This window comes from Esox lucius, chromosome 5 (assembly GCF_011004845.1).
Source record: "Esox lucius isolate fEsoLuc1 chromosome 5, fEsoLuc1.pri, whole genome shotgun sequence".
NCBI lineage: Eukaryota > Metazoa > Chordata > Actinopteri > Esociformes > Esocidae > Esox > Esox lucius.
In genome coordinates, this window is record NC_047573.1 from 23,400,300 (window position 1) to 23,419,133 (window position 18,834).

The following is an 18,834-nucleotide window of genomic DNA, read 5'->3' on the forward strand; positions in this document are numbered from 1 at the left end:
TGACAAGGCAATTCTCTACATTTTGTTTAATATATTTTTCTATGAACATCAAAATTACAATCTTGTGTAGCTGTCCCACTACCCCAACACACTAGAATTGTAACCCAGAGCACCAAAGTATTTCTTTATATATCTTGTTACAGTACAGTATTTACAAAATTCAGAAATAAAATCACTGGGATTATACATACGTATTTTATTTTAGGGAGAACGATAACATAATCGTGCTTTAACTGTAAAAAATAGATAACATTTTAACCTACATCCAGAGTATATTTTTGGCCTCTGTACCATGATAAGGCATTGTATTTTGGAAGCCACTTATTTAACTGTTTTACATAACCTGTATTCATCCAACAAGGAAAAACATACTCTAAATATGACTATAAAAACAAACTTTCAGAAAAGGTCAGACAATGCAGGAGATAATTGGAGTAAATTTTTCAAAAGTAAGGGGACTGAATTCCTAGTAACTGTGCTCAGACCTGTGCTAAAAATTGCTCACCAGCTATACTTCTCACACAATTAACTGATAAAAAAAATATACACTTAAAAACATGGCAACGAAGAACAAAGAAATGAAAGCTGACAATTCAGAAAGTACATTCTCAGAGTGAGACAACAAAGCATGCCTAGTGAAGCACATCAGGACAATCTTTTTTGGATAGTTGCTGATTTTATGCCTGTGTGTAATTAGATGTAGGTATGCAGGTATCCCGTGTGGGTCTGCATGTATTTTTCTCAGATTATGTATTGCTATATTTTCTTTCAACAAAAGAAACATAAGTTAGAATAAGTTCTGTAAGATCAGCACATTGTCTTTTACAATTGTACGACCAAATATAGAAAATATAAAGAATGATGTGACAACTGGGTATCTATTATACTCCAAGACCTCCAGCACAGTATTTGAAAAATATATAAGCCTACTTCAACATATATTATATACTGTCACTCAAATATCTCACACGCTACACAATGTACCAATCACCTCTAAAGCCTCCTGAACAAATACCAGTGTATTTTGTTTCTTGTTTTATATTATTTTGTACACAAATTACAGTTTGACATCATGTCTGCGGAGGAACTATAATTTGGCAAAAGTCTTCATAGTTTTAAGCGCTGTGTTTGGCCCTACAACACAGACCTTCAACCAATCCGTAGCTGCGGAGGGAAGCTCCACGCCTTCACATTTTACTCTGCTGATTGGTCCCTCGCTACCTGCAGCCTTTACCATCACCCCAGGCTTTGACCTCTATTCTGACCTACTTATGACCTCCATATGACCTCCTGACCTCCAGCTCCAAACACTAATTGGCCTTTAGAAGACCCAGCTCACAGGAACCCACTGCTGTTCTGTGTTCAGTCTCTCCAGCGCCGTCTTCAGGCTGCAGAAGGCCCCCTCAAGGCCATCGTTGATGATGTTCAGGTCAAAGTAATGTCCGTAGGCGCGCTGAATCCTCTCGCTCTCATCTACTGTCCTTTTCAGCTCAGAGTCCTGTGTGGGAGAAAGAACGGGCTAATGATAGTGGTCACCTACTTTTGTGTGATCGTTTTCATAATAGTAATTTGTATTGTAATACGTTTCTCAGAACAGAAGTGCTGATCTTGGAGAACAGCCCTGTCCAAACTATTATATCACATTGTATTGTAGAAGGTCTAAATGATCTATTATAATGACGAGAATGTATCAAAAGATAATGTAAACAACAAGATCTGCAAGTAGATGAAAATGAGTTCCAAAAGTCTAATTATTGACGGTGAGAGGGTTAATGCCTTTACAATGTGAGGATTTCAGTTCTACATTTGTAATCCTGATAAATTGGCAGAATACAGCATTTTGATGTGTCCCTTTGTCCACCCACCCTACGTCACCTCCAGGAAGGTTTCAACCTACAGTACTTCATCCACTCATTTTGAAGACAACATTACAAAATGGCCACAAGACATTACTTCCCCAAAATGTACTGTACGCCCTCAGGACAAACAGATAGCTGGGTTGCTTGAGGATTTATTTAGTTGTCTGTCCATTCTGTCTGGGACTCACTGTTAACTGTTTGGTCATCACTCCGGCCTCTTTGGCAGATTTATTCATGGCTTTGAGGACCTCGTAATCTGGGGCCTCAATAAAGACCACGTAAGGGAGGAATTCTGCTGTCCGCAGGACCTTAAGCGCCTGCAGAAAGGAAGAAATGGTTAGTAATAGCTGTAATAATAGACTGTTATCACTGCCTCTTTGAAAATCCCAATTCATTTTCAGCCCTATGCCCATCTTTGTCAAGCTAGCTTTTGCTTGTGCTAACAAACAACTACTGGCCCAACGGATTTGTAATCATGTCCGGTGTATTCAGAGCTAATGTATGGTGTTAATAACATGCAGTCTAAGGTGCCACTGTAGATCAGAGTCTTGAGGTGTGTCTACACCCTGGGTTCACAGCAGGATGTGACCTGGAGGCTCGGGCTGTACATACTGGCTCAGGTCCCTGGCTATGAAAAAGTAAACAATCAAATGTTTCCCTGTTGATCACTTGGAAATACGATTAGAGGAGTTCATTTAATCTCTAATTCAAAACCCTGGCTTTGGTTGAACAATAAGAACGTTATATAATAACCCACAGTATTACTCTACTGTATGTGCCACAGTTTGGAATAGCGTTAAAGCTCAATTCCATTAGAAAATACAAAAAAGGAAGAAAACAAAAGCAACTTCTTCTCTCGGTACGTCTCGGGTATTATTTATAGAGCATGCTCAGAGGTACTCTACCTGTGGGTTGACATCCAGAATGCAAATTTTGCCAGCGTCCACCACCTCGTGGATGGAGTTGATCTTGGTGCCGTAGAGGTTACCGTCATACTCGCCATGCTCCACGAAGCGCCCGTTCTTAATGTCCGACTCCATCTCACTTCGGGTCATGAACGAGTACATCTGCCCATCCTTCTCATCCAACTTGGGTTTTCTTGAGGTAACTGGAGACAGTTGATAAAGAGGTTGACGTCGTTTTGGTAATGTATGTGAAGGTCTACCAACGGACAACTGCAGTGTTGAACAACGTACACGGAATCACAAAATAGAGTCGGTATCTCAATGTGTTTTTTAAATACTTTAAATAGTTTGTACGTTTCGATATATTCTGAAATAGCCTAGATTGCGACCTGCCAGAGTAAATCAAATCAGTGTCAGCATTAACATATTGGCACTACTCACAGGGGATGGTGGTACCGTAGTGTAGCGGGTCTGACACCAGCAGCTTGTTCTTCAAACTACGGCGGCCAACTCCCTGTGCTCCAATCAGAACCAAGGTCTTCCGGCGGAACGGGGAAACCTTGGCGACCTCCTCGTAGATCCTCAGCTCATGACGATCAAACTCTAAACAGTCAAAGCATTCCTATCAGATTTCTACATACGACTACAATCATTACAGTGGCAGGTACTACTGTTCTTCTGGCACAATAAACACACCTGCATTTTTGGTCGTCAGATACATCATCTTTTTTTTCTTCTTTCCTCCCATTCCTGAACAAAGAGGACCTGAGAAAGAGAGACAAAATGTTCGGGGCTTCAACACAGTTTAGTTAGTGTTGCTATCAATCTAATGAACAGTATCCATCAGTGAACTGTTGTCATTTACAGTCTTGCTGTTCTGAGTAAACGATCTAATCTGCTGAAGGGTGCAATGTGAAGCCCGTACCACCAGAGGGTATACCAATCCATTACACAACCTTTGTTCCATTGTTATTCAATCAGGTAAATCAGTTTATAACCAATTCCCATTTTCAATGACAACCAGAAGAAAGGCATACAGGTGCCAGAGGACAGGACAACACAGAGAATCGTATTATCTAGAAAATGTATATCATTACATATAAACACTAAATACAAAGGAAATAAACAAAAACATCAAATAAGAAACATGAAATACAGAAAAGCATACAGTTGTGTCAAGAAATATTGTCACCTTTGCAGTGTATTAAAATATAGAACCATTTCTTCCAGGAAACTGTTAAAATTTGACAATATTTTGGAATCCACATGTATTTCTTTAGTTTGCAAAACAAAAAAATATCAGAATAAATTACAAGATATCAGTGTATTTCACAAAGAAATCCCCAAATGTCCTGGAAGACATTATAGGCGCCTCCTTGAGCTAGTCAGAAATGATTGGATTTCAAGCAGGCGACCTTTTGAAATGAAGTCATCTGTGAGTAAGTTGCAGGTGCCTGGCATAAGAAAATCATTCAACCAGTTTAAACAGAGAAAAGGACTCATTTTCCTATTTTGTGCCGCTATTTGTATCGCATTGAGCGTGAAGAAAAGAAATAGACCCAGAGAACTGCCTGAGTAGGTCAAAGACAAGACAGTATGCAAGCCAAATCTCAAGGCTACCATAACGTTAACATAAAGTTGTTGCTGAACTCCGTGACTTTCCATCCCTAACTATGCCCACCCTGTGTACTACCGGACCGTCACTGCCTTAAGATTGTTCACTTTCAGTGGTCTACAGGTACGTGTCATTGCTGCTATTCCTGTTTCTCATTTACACATGCCGACTTGCACCTTCAACTTGCACCTCAACCCTGCCCTCACTGCACATTTAGAACTGCCACTGTCTCATTGCTGCAATCCCTGCATTTCAGTTGCACATGCTACCCTGCCTCAACTGCAAATTCAGAATGCCATTGAGAATTGCCACAACTATTTAACTCACTTGTACATACATTATACTTAATACCTGTACATTCTCTGTACATTTTCTACTGCATATTTAGAATTGCCATATGTAATGCATTTGCATTTATTGCACACCTATACATCCCACTTGCATCCCACTTTTCTGCACTCCTCTATTTGCACTTCTGGTAAGACGCTAATTGCATTTAATTGTACTGTCGTTGTACTGTTCAATGACAGTAAAGTTGAAGGCCCATGCCACTGCAGTTAACATCCCTAGATGTGGCTGCAAGAGAAAACTTGGAACAAGGATTGTTCAAATGGTGTAAAAAGCATCTTGATCAACTGTCACGCAAATTCGAGCTAACGTTCAAAAACAAGGGATGAAGGTTTTAACTCACAGCATTATTTACCACCTCAGAGAATAGGGTTTTGTGAGGTAACGGACCCATTTCTGAGGAAATGAGAAAGATTCAGTGCAATTTGCCAAAACACACCTGAACATTCCACAATCTTTCTGGGGGAATGTGCAGGCAAGACCAATTTAGAGCATTTTGGTAAACTAAACCATCTCTGTTTACAGAAAATGAAAGTAAGCCTTCAGAGAAAAGAACACCTTCCCTGAAGTCAAACATGGAGCAGGTTCAGTGATGTTTTGCTGCCTCTGACACTGGGATCCTTGAAGCTGTGCATGGCTCAATGAGATCAGGAGAATACCAGGGCATTTTGGAGCACAGTGTCAAACCCTGTGTTGGAAAGCTGGGTGTTCGTCAAAGGTCATGGGTCTTCCAGCAGAACAACGACACCTAACACACTTCAAAAAGCACCCAGGAATGGTTCGACATCGAGTGCTGGACTGTTCTGAAATGTCCAACAATGTGTCCAGATCTTAATCCCATTAAAGAGAAGTTAGCACAGGAAGAGTGAGACAAACTGGAGGACCAGAGGTACAGTAAACACATCCATGGCTATTGCAAGTACTTGATTATATTTTGTCAGTCCTACCACATAGTCTATGGTGTCAATCATTTTCTCATGGCCATTTCTGTTTATCTATCGATTTAAAGGGATTTATTAAGCTCTGAATTGGAAACTGAATCAATTAAACAGCAAAATTAAAAAGTGTGGAGACCAAATACTTTTGTAAATTTCCACTCATATTTTAAAGACATCTGCTGTATGAAGAAAATGCAAGGGTGCCAATATTTTGGGACATGACTTGATCAGATAGCAGCTTGGTTAGTTGATTTTTGACGAAGGTATGACGAAAGTAAGGAAGACACTGTGGCAGACTCCATGTAATAACCAAGTACGCCTGGGAATCTGTCACTGTGCAGTGGTTTTTCAGTATGACTGGCTGATGGGACATCAACTGGGAATCTGTCACTGTGCAGTGGTCTTTTCAGTATTACTGGCTGATGGGACATCAACTGGGAATCTGTCACTGTGCAGTGGTCTTTTCAGTATTACTGGCTGATGGGACATCAACTGGGAATCTGTCACTGTGCAGTAGTCTCTTCAATATGACTGGCTGATGGCACATCGACTGTGAATCAATCTGTCCTGTTAATCAATCCAACTGGCCTGACAAAACCTTCTGATATGTGTTCCTACAAATATGACTCATATGCATGGTCACAGACAAAACAGATACATTTGTTGATGAAAAGCATTCAAGGGCCCCCTTGAAAATGATTGCTTTGTGAATATGGCTCAAACACATTAAAAAACAGTTCACTGTTTGCCGGTTCCAGCTGCTCAGTGGACAGGATCATGTGTTGTAAATGCAAGTGGCTTAGTTTTACATACGACTACATCACATCATACTGTGTCCGGGTAGACACGACCAGCATTGCAATACTGTCTCCTCCAGGCCCTTGGGCAGTCTAACCGTGCTGCCCTTCACTCAACATCAGTAAAGAGTATGTTGCTGCGGGCTAGACGTGTGACTCACCCCTCGTCACACAAGCAAACAGACAGAGGAGACTACGGTATGAATGTGACCTGGTCCCTGTAGAATTAGCTTACCGGAGAATAGATGGAATAAGCCTGCCTGTCTGAGTCATGCCTGCCTCAGCCGGTTACTTACTGCCAGTCCCTCTTCACAGATAGATAACCGCCTTGAAGGGTGGCGATGGGACAAACAGGCGGCTAAAGCGTGTAAACATTAAATACCAAAATAAAATGCATTTCTAGCAGTTTGGGAAGGGTTTTAGCAGTTTGGGGAGGGTGATAGGGTAATTTATTACACCTGTGTTTCCTGTGTCTGTGTTTCTGTTGGGCCACGTCCTCGCCGATTCAGAGAAAGAAAAGTAGCACCTTATCTCGCTCGGTTTTAGTCGTTCTTGTCCTGCGTTATCTCCAGGACAAATGGAAGGGGAGTGATTGTGTTCAACCTCTCGCGTTATCTTTGGCGTGGGGAATATGTCAAGCCACTTTGTGTCCGGCACCTGTGTGGGTCACAAGGCATGTCCACGGTACCTGTAGTAACCAGTTCCAGATCTCGCTTGACGAACGCCTTCCTCTTCTCTTCCAGGAGTTGGCTGGGGATAAGTCCCGCACTGGCCCCCTCCAGGTGACATGCCTGTCACGGAAACCAACACAAAAGGGCGTTTCTACCGCTAAATTGTAAAAACAACTATTGAGGATAAGCGCAATAAAGTTAAAGATTTAATAGCGGCCGTTGGTTCGAAGGGACTGACCTGCCACCAGTTGAGATCTTCCTGGTTAAAGATCTGCAGGATGTCTCCCTTTCTGAAGCACAGGCCTGCCTCCTTACAGGGGATTAGGTTGTCGTGGGACGGATCGTAGTCAAAGTGGCACTTCACATAAGCCTGCGGATGACGGAGAGAGAGCTCTGTGAACAGGTCATCATTTTGAGTGGAAGCAAACCTTGTCCAGACGTATTACTCTCTACGTAATATTGCCAAACTGCATGCGGTCTCAATGGCTCATAGAGAACAGCTTTAGTGTCTGGTCAAGACTACATCAATCAAGACAGATTTGTTGTACTTTCCCAGACACAACAGCAGCGTGTGGAGCATCATCCTGGAGCCTAAATGCTGCATACCATCTCTTAAAAAATGAAAATTGGAATGTGGTTGTGTCAGAACCAGATGCCACCACAATTCCCATAGACACTGTGAAATAAAAATCAATTTTTAATGGACTTGATTTATTGACCACTTAAAGCCAGGCACCACAGGTCGAAATTACAATATGTATTGAGTATTTTTATTTTTTTTGTCCTTTACCTTTAACACTTTCAAAAGTAAACATTGGAATTTAACGTTCTGAATGTGTCTCAGGCAACATCATGATTATCAGTAGTATTGACCCACTTATACCCACTATAGCTTTGTAAAGCAATTCATGACCAACCACCCAGTTTTGGAGTAGTTAGGTAAATATCCCTGCATGGTAGCGATATGCTTACTTCAATTATCTCTGAAACATTAAAAAGATATGACGATATCAAATATCTGACTCTGGGTAAGTAGAACTTACATCTTTATATCAATGAGTATCTTAAAAGGAGAATGCATCAAAGAGGAATTTACAGTTTACTATCACATGTAGTGTAGCACCTGCTCACACCCCATGGAATGGACTGGTATTGTGCTTTGACCAAAATAAATCTTGCCAATGTCTTGTAAGCGTTCTGCAGTGTTGAGACGCAAGGGAAATGCAGCAGCTAAATCAATGAATCAATTATAAATTAAGTCTACAGTACAACCAAATCTGGAGAAAGTAAAGGCATCGGAATACTTTCCAAAGGCTCTGTTTAAACCCCTCTGGCAATCAGAATAATTCAAAATGGACCCTTGCCAGCAGTAACCTCTACATGTTATGTCAGAAACTCTTGAATAGGAGTAATTCAGATCTGATGTTATCCAGTTAGTCATTAGGGGCTCTTTCAAAATGGCGTCCATCCCAGGGCAACCATCCAGCTCATATTGGATGTTGGCAGGTCAAATGGATGGACAGGGCAGTGCTCTGGGGTATTGGCATGGCATGAATTACTGTTAGTGAAGACAGTCCTGTTTAGCCCTGGGAGCTATTTTTCCTTGTTCTCCTACATTTGGGTCATGATGTCGCTCTCCACTCAGCCTTTTACATTCTTTGGCTTCTCAGACACTATTAGCTAGACTCGCGGGGCAAACAGCTCTAAGGACATTATTAGGATTAAGCTGTCCAAATATTTGGAAAAATTACAAAACTGGGCAAAGAAAAATTGGCAACCCACTTGTGGAGGTGGCAGTAGATGTGAATTCTTGGCAGGAGACACAAGGTTAATCCCCACAGGGGGCAGACAATGGCTGTACAAAATCTTTTTTCATATACTGTATATATTTTTGAAGCAATTATATGTTTTATTGGATGGGAAAGTGGAGAAAGACAGAGGAGAGCAGTGGTCTGCATTAAAACCCATATTGCAAACGAACATGGTTACCAGAGGCAGAGGGCAAGGCCACTGGTCTACCCAAGGTCACTACAGTACACTACAATATTTTCTGTAAGGTAAAAATAATTCATCATGGAATTGGTCCTGAGGTGTGTCTGATTCCTGTTGTGTTGGACCCTTTTGACACTGGCTAGATACAGTGTTTTGTTATGGTCTTTTGCCAATGTACGGTTGCGAGTGGGAGTTCTAATTGGGTAGGTTGCTGGAGAACACTACTCAGGCTGTGGGGCAATACATGTGACCTTTGACATTTTGAAGTGCAAGGATTTTTCTTAAATTAGCCGTTGTTTTTGCCTTAAGAACTACAAACATTCACGTCCGGGAACATGAACGCTTTGCACAAGGAGAGAGACAAGATCATTGCCTATCTGAAAGCATTGTCCTACGAAACGACATTCTTACAAGAAACCCAGCAAAAAAACAAAAAACTAGGTGGAGATGGTTAGGTCAGATTTACCACTGAACCTTTTACACAAAGTCGAAAGGCATGGGCATCCTGAGACAGAAAGGTTTAGCCGGTCGCTATCTGATTGTGGCAAGAGAGATATCCTCAGTCTCAGATACCCTATTGAATATTTATGGAAAAATGAACATTTATTCCATCTTTTTTTTTTTTAAGGTTGTGTCCTGGATAGCTCTCAGATAAATCTAGTCATGGGATCTTAATTGCATGCTAGACCATTACTTGAATAGATCATCTTACCACAATGACCCCTACCTATATGAAATGCCTAGAATACTAATCTATTTGATGTACAAAGAATTACTAATCCCCCGAGCAAGGAGTATTCATAATAATCTCAGGTCGAGAAATGATAGCACAATTCTTCATAGGACCCAAGGATTTCAGGCAGCTGCTGCTTAGGTAATCTGGGTCACTATACAGAGAAATGTAGAGGTTGAGGTTCAAAGGTCAATTCACCTGGCGAGGGGTGTGAGGCTCCTGGTAGCTGGGGAGGATCTTAAGCACCACGCTCCCACTGGCTTCTTTCAGCATCTGTTGGAGCACTTTTGGGTCATTGCCCACCTCCTTCGCATTCACCTCCTTGATGACATCACCCACGTGGAGGAGGCCCTGCTGGTCGATCATCCCACCATGGAGGATTCGCGCAATCACCAGCTCTCCGCTCTCCACCCGAAATGTCACACCCTATGAAGACAAAGATGCAGCACGTTTTCATACCTTGCTGTATCCTTTGGTTTCTACCTACATCAGTTGAGAAAAAGAACAGAAAAACATCACTGACTATGCATCGGACTAACAAATGTTTGACAAGTACATCCATTTAGTTTTCACCTCCATAAAGGACCACGACATAACTCAGCAAACACTTTCAGCCACTGCAGAATAAGCCATTTCAAAATGTCTTCCATGGTGTCCAGCAGGTCTTGTCCCCCACGGACTCTTACCAAGTGCTCTCCTGACACCTTGCGGATGCCCACCATCCTGACTGCATCTGGGGGCACCGGCTGGTTGTTAAAGGCAGCATCCATGAAAGAACAGGGACTGGGAGGAGGAGTCTCAAATGTCTTAGAGGCCACTGAATCGTGGGTTTCCAGGAGAGACTGTGGACCAGTGGGAGAAGAGGGTCATTATAGCAATTATCTGTCAGTGACATTCGCAACTAACCTTAAGGGGACGGCATTGAATACGTTAAACACAGCAGCATGTTAGGGTTGGTCTAATCTTGGTTAAACCAGAACCAAAATCTTGCATGCTAAGGTTTAAATTCAAGAGGCAAAACTCTTTCGGAATGTATCAACAACCTCTGAGAGCATAGTAGGAACAGTTATTCCTTTCAGATAATAACAAATAAGATGACATGAACAGGAGGGATCTGGTCCTATACCTGGCCCGATTTAAAGTATGAACCAAAACATTAAGCGGGCAGACCTGGAAGTGTGGCTCCTTCAGAATGCGTGCCAGTTCATCAGCGGCCTTGCTCCTGTGTGTGAAGGGAGTGAGTTCCTTCAGGATGTCCTGCACCAGCTCAATGTTGTTGTCACTCACCGCCTCCAGTCTGGACTCCTCCAGGTTCTCATGGGCCTGCGGGCAGCAGGGAGACGGGAACTGAAGGTGAAAAGGTTGTGGTCAGTTATTTAAAAAATATCTGTAATCGATGTGTACTCTTGAGCGGGGACTTTGATCCAACGCAACTTAGGGTGGAGTGGGCGCAGGTATTTTAGTCCCGAAATGCAAAACACTTGTATGCGGTGTTGTCAGATTGGGGAGGTTTCCCACCTGATTAGGCTATATTTAATGACAATGTGCGGGCAGAAATGGGCTTGAGCGGGTCGATTTACAGATAGCAAAAACTGCGTTTGGGCAGGTTTTTTGCGAAGTCTGAGGGTGATTGCGATTGTGTATACTGTCAATGAACTCTGGCAACCCTGCTCCATGCACCGCTAGCACCTTACTCTCACGAACTGAGCCACACAGGACTATCAGTACCAAATCGGAGCACATCAGTGCCGAATTTCCATGATTAAAAAAAGTATTCACTCAGTTCTTTAGCAATAAAGTCACTGAACTGTAAAAAGCCTTAAAAAATTGACAGGCAGTGTCTGCACATCATATGTCCCTTGTGTAAAGAGGGAAAAACACTTTAGTCAAAACGACTGTGAAAATACACATCGACTCTAAAACAGTCAGATACTAACGATGCTGGTTTCTCCCTGTGCGGTGGAGCATCAATATTTTAGTTTCTGTTAATATTTCACTGGGCCTACTTTATTGAAAGTTACCTACTTTATTGAGCATTCCTTCACCTTTCAATATGATGGCCTCTGGCACATCGCCCACGCAGCGCTGCTGAACTGAAGGGTAATGTACTCCTTCCCATCGCTCTAGCAATTAACAGGCAACTCTATAATTAATTAAGTAGTGTGAAGGACTGAAAAGTGCTTAAATGGTTCCACTTTAAAGTTAGCCAGCTTAATGTTACAATGTCCACCATCACACTGTAGATACAAAGGCACGCACAATGAAACTAAAGTATTGATTCAAATTAGCTACAGAGAACACAGATATCAAAAATGGATAGCAGTTACAATCAACAGTAACACATATTATAACATTTGCATCAAATATCTTTCACCATTCTGACGCCCCCTTGATCTGTTTACTCCCAAAGATATGCAAATAGCTGTGTTGTTTTGTGGCTAGATTCAAATAGACTGGCGATCCCACAGAGATATACTCCCATTGGCCTGCTGTATGATCTGGCACCCATGGTTGTTTGTTTACGTGAGGAAAGGGAATGCACCCATACAGGATATGACAAGTATACATATTTATACACTAAGACACACACAGACACACACACACAAAGTTGCAATGGATACTGAGGCATCGCTTTGAGTCCAGCCCACTGCCCTTTTAAGTAAAAACTCTTGTCTTTTTTCACACTTTACTCATATAAATTATCAAAAAGAAATTACTTAAAAAGATGTATGTATTTTACAATTAAGTCATTAATTGCAATCCACCAATTAACTGACTAAATGCCACCCATTGTCCACTTGAATTTGTAGACAATCAGGCTGCCTGAGTTTGTTCATACAGCACACATTTGAAAAAATGTCAAAATGTACACTGGCATTAAATGAATTAAAAATACATGAAAAAACCAAGCATAAAACATTTACATCCTGCATGTAATTTTTCCTGTATATATATATTTTACCCATTTAGTCATTTTGTAATTTGCACCATAAACTTATAGTCAACTTGTAATGGAAACACTGTGGTAGCTCAGAGGACATTGGTTACAGAAATACTGCTGCTCAGATCAGGAGAGTAGAAAAGCAGACAGCCAGAGGCAGTTCAGCCTGTGAAGAATAGCAACATTTGCTCCCTGCTGTTCTTGTCTGACTATGTTAGCCACTTCACAAGCACTTCTAAAAATATGGGACGCTTATTAATCCAATGGGAATGAAAGGCCTGCATGTGCTTTTAAGTCTGTGATGTCTCGTTTTAAAGACATCTGAAATATACAAAAATCTACCTCTTGGTTCTGTTGTTGTTTGGCTTTGTAAACTACTTGATATGCAAATTAAAATGATTACATGGAATGACAAAACAGAGAGAAACGGGACCGGCACGCGTGCTGTATCCGTGTCGTGTTGTTTACAACGTAGGCCGCCTCCACGCGTGACTAAAGGACACTGTGCTCGCCATTCAATGGTTCTGACGACTCCGCGACAACGAGCCAAGCGACAGCTGCTGAGGTTATATCGGATCATGACGGTTCGTAGCTCTTTGAACAGCTTCTGGGACAGGTGCTTCAGTTCCATCCATGTCCACACAGTACGCACGTCTCATCACTGTTTGAACTTGGTGGTATAGGTTCCTGCTGAACTTTTCACTTTTCACAAAAGTGCACTGTGTAGAGTCTAATTTCAGATGCACCCATATAATGTGTTCTGTTTTTCACCATGAATAGTATACAAGGGGTTTGATACGCTCATCTCCTTCTCACTTCCAGAAAACTCTGTCTGAATGCAGTGAATCGGCACTAATGGGTCTGCAAGTCTGTTCTTTCTTTAAGGGCAAAGAACAAAGTATTCCCCAAGATATGGGGTGATAAAAGGTTTGCACGTCTGACAGCCTCGTAGAAATCTAAATGATTTGTTCTATTTTTATGGCCTTATGCATTGGATTGTGTGATGCAAAAGTCAAAGCTTCAGTATGGTTCAAAAGTGTTTGTAGAGTGACAAACTGTTATTTGAAACTGCATTTGAAAACATACATGACTGTGATTTATCTTTAAGATTCAGTCCAAGAATTTGATGAATAATAAAAGTTCAGACTTTGGGCTGGATTTTTAATATATGTTTTTTATATTGTGGTTTTATTATATTGAGGTTATTTCATAGTTTTGACGACTTCACTATTATTGTACAATGTGGAAAACTCTTGAGCATTTCTTTTTTGGATGAGTATGTGTCAAAACGTTTGAGTGGTACTGTATATATAATATCCTCCCCTCCAGAGCCTGTCTAACATCCAAACTCCCTGCCTACACCCCCCTACCCTTACTCATTCAAAAGCTGAAAAGCTCTACATTTAACTAAAAAGAGCAAGACTTCCTTTGTAAGTTAGACAACTGGTAGGATTCTTAGTCTTTTCTTTCACAAGAAAGTAGCTTCTTTGTGATTTTACAGAGAACTTTGTGTCTCAGCAGATGGAATGTCGATTATGTTCTTAAATCTAAACAACCATGACAATACTGCTGTCTTCTGAACAACGGCCGTACAAACAACGACAAGAATAGACTGATACATAAATAAACAAAGTATTAGTTGCATTTCAAACTATTTAAAGCAAATAATAAAGGCCAGAATTCAAACAGAAATAAACTTTATACTGACAAACAGGTCCAACAGAGTGGAACTGAGCCATAAGAAGCAGATGTAAAGTGGTGTAAATATAGCATCGTTCTCACCACGGGGCTCTCCATGATACCCTTGAGAAAGATGAGGTCCAGGTCATTGGCCATGGTGGAACTTGTGCTGTCACTCAGAGTGTCCAGAACCTGATGCATGGCTGGTGACAGACACAGGAGAGAAGAAAGCAGTTAAAACTACAAGTTACTGACTGTTTGACTTTTCCAATGTATACAGTGAAGAAGGTTCTAGCTGAAGTGGTATCCCCCTGTATACAGTTAAGAAGGTTCTAGCTGAAGTGGTATCCCCCTGTATACAGTGAAGAAGGTTGTAGCTGAATTGGTATCCCCCGTATACAGTTAAGAAGGTTCTAGCTGAAGTGGTATCCCCCGGTATACAGTGAAGAAGGTTCTAGCTGAAGTGGTATCCCCCTGTATACAGTGAAGAAGGTTCTAGCTGAAGTGGTATCCCCCTGTATACAGTGAAGAAGGTTGTAGCTGAAGTGGTATCCCCCGTATACAGTTAAGAAGGTTCTAGCTGAAGTGGTATCCCCCTGTATACAGTTAAGAAGGTTCTAGCTGAAGTGGTATCCCCCTGTATACAGTGAAGAAGGTTCTAGCTGAAGTGGTATCCCCCTGTATACAGTGAAGACTTTTTGAGTGCAGATCTACAATACGACATACACCAGTGTCTTTTGACACAAGTCGGTTAGCTCATAAGGAAAACAAACTTAGGTTGAAAATGAGGTTAGAGGAGTAGAGAACAGGCAGAGAGAGACCGAGTGATGTGTAGCAATGTTCACTGAGAGCACGAACAAAATAACCTAAAAGGAAAAAGGAAAGAGATGGAGAGAGATACAGTTCAGTAATAGAGAGGGGAAATGCCTCACATCCTTTCCAAAGCAATTTCACCACTGTCAGTCACTTCCCTGTGAAGTACCTTCTTTCGGAGGAGACAGCAGACACCTCCCCCTACTCATGTCTCTCTCTCCTTCAGATGGAGCCAGAGAGAAAGAGAGGGCAGCAGAAAGTGCACGATGTGAGGAAGTCACTGGTCTCTTTAAAACAACTCCATTCGTGTTACTCGGAAGGTTGGCAGTGCAGTTGGTCACCTTGGTTCTTGTGACCAAAAGGTTGTGTCATAATAGAGTTGACTGAATGACACAGGGGCCTTTGTTCTGAACTGTACTCTTTCCTCATAATGTAGGATCTCTCTTATTTAATCTTAATTGTTTCGTCCCGTCCCCAAGCTAGAAGTCACAGAAGTTTAGAGAGCTCTTTAGCCATGTTCATCCCATCCTTTTCAGGCATTATTTTCTGAGAAGAATGTGACATTCAGGAGTCTAAGCCACTGCTTCTGGCACAAAAGTACTGCTGCATCAATACCAATGCGCTTACAGTAAAAACTCTATGCTCTAGATTTCCCCACTGTTTCTGTCAAAATGCCTCAAAATATATACAAAAAGATAGGGTGTGAAGTCCCATTATCTGTCCAGTTAGACCACAGCTTATCAGTTGAATCAGTTCCATTAGAAATGCCTTGGAGAAATACGCTGAATCTCAAGCCGACCCCTGTGCCCTACACGCTTGCTTGACGTGCCTTCCATGTGTTGCTGACAAAAATCAGAGAGTGATTTCCACAGAGTGGCTCAGGGGTTCAAAAACCCATCAACTTTCCGGACACATTCGTGACTTGAATGACGCAGTTCATGGTCCAATGTTACTTAATAAAACAACGACAAAATTGCAGTTAACAAAACCCTCCTACCATTTGAGACAAAATAAACAATCGAACATTACATTTACAACAGATTTTGTTTTGTATGTGTCACATCTTGAAATCAAATATAAACAAACATGTCACGTCAATAGGCACACCTATCCATTGTTTTGTGTGAAATTGCGCACACTCACAAATATGAGTTTTCCACATGGCTAGCTACTTGCTAGGGGAGGCTGCGTTTTTGCACACTTGCTCAAAGGAGCCAGTGGAGGGTGGAATTAGTCCTTACACCCTTGGTCATCCTCACTCCCTCAGCATTGGGATACTTGTGCAAATGCATAGGGCCGGGGATAGAATGAATTAAGGGGGGTCCATTTGGCATTTAGCTATACAGACTCTGAAACATGTCTGCCTCCCACTATCCCATTGCCCACTATCCCATTGGGTGATCTGACCCATTAGGGTCAGATCACCAAACTTATAATACTAACGAGAGACTCGATAGTACAAAACGATGGTACAGACCCTCTGTGGGTTGTCTAAACAGCCAGTAATTCTGTGGACAATATTATCAAACATATTAATTTGTACAGAAATAGTTTGTTCTATACAAATAGTTTGACAAAGAAAATCTTTCCCAAAAGAACCTTTAATAATATAATTCATATTTTACTGTCTGTGAATGGTGTAAATTTTAATAATGGCTCCTTTGACACAGACAAAACTGCTATCCACCTTTCCCTTTTGAGATTGAAGGTTTAACCTGTTAGTTCTGCTGAATAATTCAAATCATGAGGGACTGCCAATTTCCAATCTCAGGTGGGAGGATGAAATCATAGCAATCACCAAGAAGGCAAACCCGTAAATGTACCGCATGAAAAAAAAATGAAATACCCAGTCAATCTGAACCGGCTCTACACATACGGGGGGGCATTAAACAGGAATGCATTTTACTGTACAGTCTTAGGATCATTGGCTGCCGTCTGTACATCAAGGACGGCTGCAGGAAAGATCATCGCTCGCCCCCCACCCTGGTCGACCAATTTTCAAGCAAAGGCTGTCCAGGTCAATCAAGAACGAAATATCCCACCACCTGAACAGTTTCTCTCCATTTCCCCCACCAACCAGCCATCAATCCCAAAGATGAATGAGATTATGCTCACCATAATAAGACAACTCCAAACTGTTGACTAAATAGATACACTACCACAGCACGACTCTATTGGAAGGTACACCCCACTCCGGTCAATTCTTAAATCAATAGTTCCTTTGTCCGACATTCTTTTCAGCTCTCTGTGGCCGGTGACCTGAACAAACTGCAGAAGCCTCTCAAGCTTGACACTTTCATCGCTCCTTAGTCTTTCAAAAATAAACGGTCTGAGCTGCTACACAGCCACTGCACTTGTTAGGCAGGGATGGAGGTACAAAGGAACGAAGGAACAAAGAAATGAAGGAACCAAAGAGAGAAGCAGACGTGTAAGAAGTACAAAGCAAAAGTACTTCGTTAGTACTTCTGAAAGATCTTGGCAGTGTTCACCAGGTGAGGGATCTTCTTAGCTAAGACCTAAATGGCCAGGTAGAGTTAATTTAGGTCTTAATTAGGAACTTCCCACATTTGGTGAACACAGCCAAGTGCTTTTACACCTCAAGAATAATCTAATAAAGATCTGAGAGCTGGCTAACTTGAACAATTTACTAGAAATGAATACAGACTTTTGGTGTTCATTAGGAAAGCTAAACTTAGATGTGCATTTTTGGTTGCTGAGTGAATCAGATGGCCATCTTAGGCTCATATTAAAACAAATAAATATGTTTAGAGAAAAAAAAGTTCTGAGAAAGTCTTCAGAATAGTTAAGCAATGCAGTTAGGCAGCAGAGTTAGACATCATTGTTCCTGCTTTGTAGTATAGCCTTGAGGAGAGGAGCTTGCCAGATTGGAGATAAGATCAAAAAGCCGACCCAGCTTTAACAGGCCTGCATAATTCCCTTTAATCACCAACACTCACCAGTGTGCCCACTCGGCACTTTTCCACTGAAAGTCGGTTCCATTACTCCGCTTCGGCTTCACACAGGGTTTGTTTACCCTCTCGTTGCTTCTCTCACACCATCTGTCTCTGTCTTTGCTGTCTTTCTGTCTCTCCGCGCATTCATTTCCGTTCCTATTCCCATTCCATAATGCTGACTTCATCCAGTAACATTGGATAGAAACGGCTTGAATTAGATATTTAGTACTGCTAGCCAACAGAGGGGACAATAAGTAGCCAAGCCATATTTTTCAAGGTTTTCCATTCAGGCTAAAGTGTCCAGACATCCCTGTTTTCCAAGTAAAATCACAGCTTTAAACAGACATTTTGGTATAACCAGAATTGCTCACATATCCACTCACCTAAAGGATTATTAGGAACACCTGTTCAATTTCTCATTAATGCAATTATCTAATCAACCAATCACATGGCAGTTGCTTCAATGCATTTAGGGGTGTGGTCCTGGTCAAGACAATCTCCTGAACTCCAAACTGAATGTCAGAATGGGAAAGAAAGGTGATTTAAGCAATTTTGAGTGTGGCATTTCACAATCTGCTCAGTTACTGG

The 18,834-nt window shown here is 41.6% G+C and overlaps 1 protein-coding gene across 7 annotated transcripts in view; it reads right to left on the reverse strand.

The window, feature by feature from the left end:
- mpp2b (membrane protein, palmitoylated 2b (MAGUK p55 subfamily member 2)) overlaps positions 1 to 18,834 on the reverse strand; it is a 45,503-nt gene continuing 26,669 nt past the window's right edge. For 5 of the 7 annotated variants that reach the window (XM_010894501.4, XM_020046220.2, XM_010894500.4 and 2 more), the window contains 11 exons: positions 14,582 to 14,682; positions 11,029 to 11,205; positions 10,545 to 10,700; positions 10,057 to 10,284; positions 7,372 to 7,503; positions 7,151 to 7,253; positions 3,461 to 3,529; positions 3,206 to 3,367; positions 2,765 to 2,967; positions 2,048 to 2,176; positions 1 to 1,498 (listed from right to left, as the gene is read on the reverse strand). In XM_010894501.4, coding sequence (XP_010892803.1) covers positions 1,322 to 1,498; positions 2,048 to 2,176; positions 2,765 to 2,967; positions 3,206 to 3,367; positions 3,461 to 3,529; positions 7,151 to 7,253; positions 7,372 to 7,503; positions 10,057 to 10,284; positions 10,545 to 10,700; positions 11,029 to 11,205; positions 14,582 to 14,682 — 1,637 coding nt within the window. In that variant the 3' untranslated portion in view covers positions 1 to 1,321. Of the gene's footprint in view, positions 1,499 to 2,047; positions 2,177 to 2,764; positions 2,968 to 3,205; positions 3,368 to 3,460; positions 3,530 to 7,150; positions 7,254 to 7,371; positions 7,504 to 10,056; positions 10,285 to 10,544; positions 10,701 to 11,028; positions 11,206 to 14,581; positions 14,683 to 18,249; positions 18,591 to 18,834 lie in introns of those variants that run through there. The other 2 variants (XM_010894499.4, XM_010894498.4) reach the window with 2 other exon arrangements.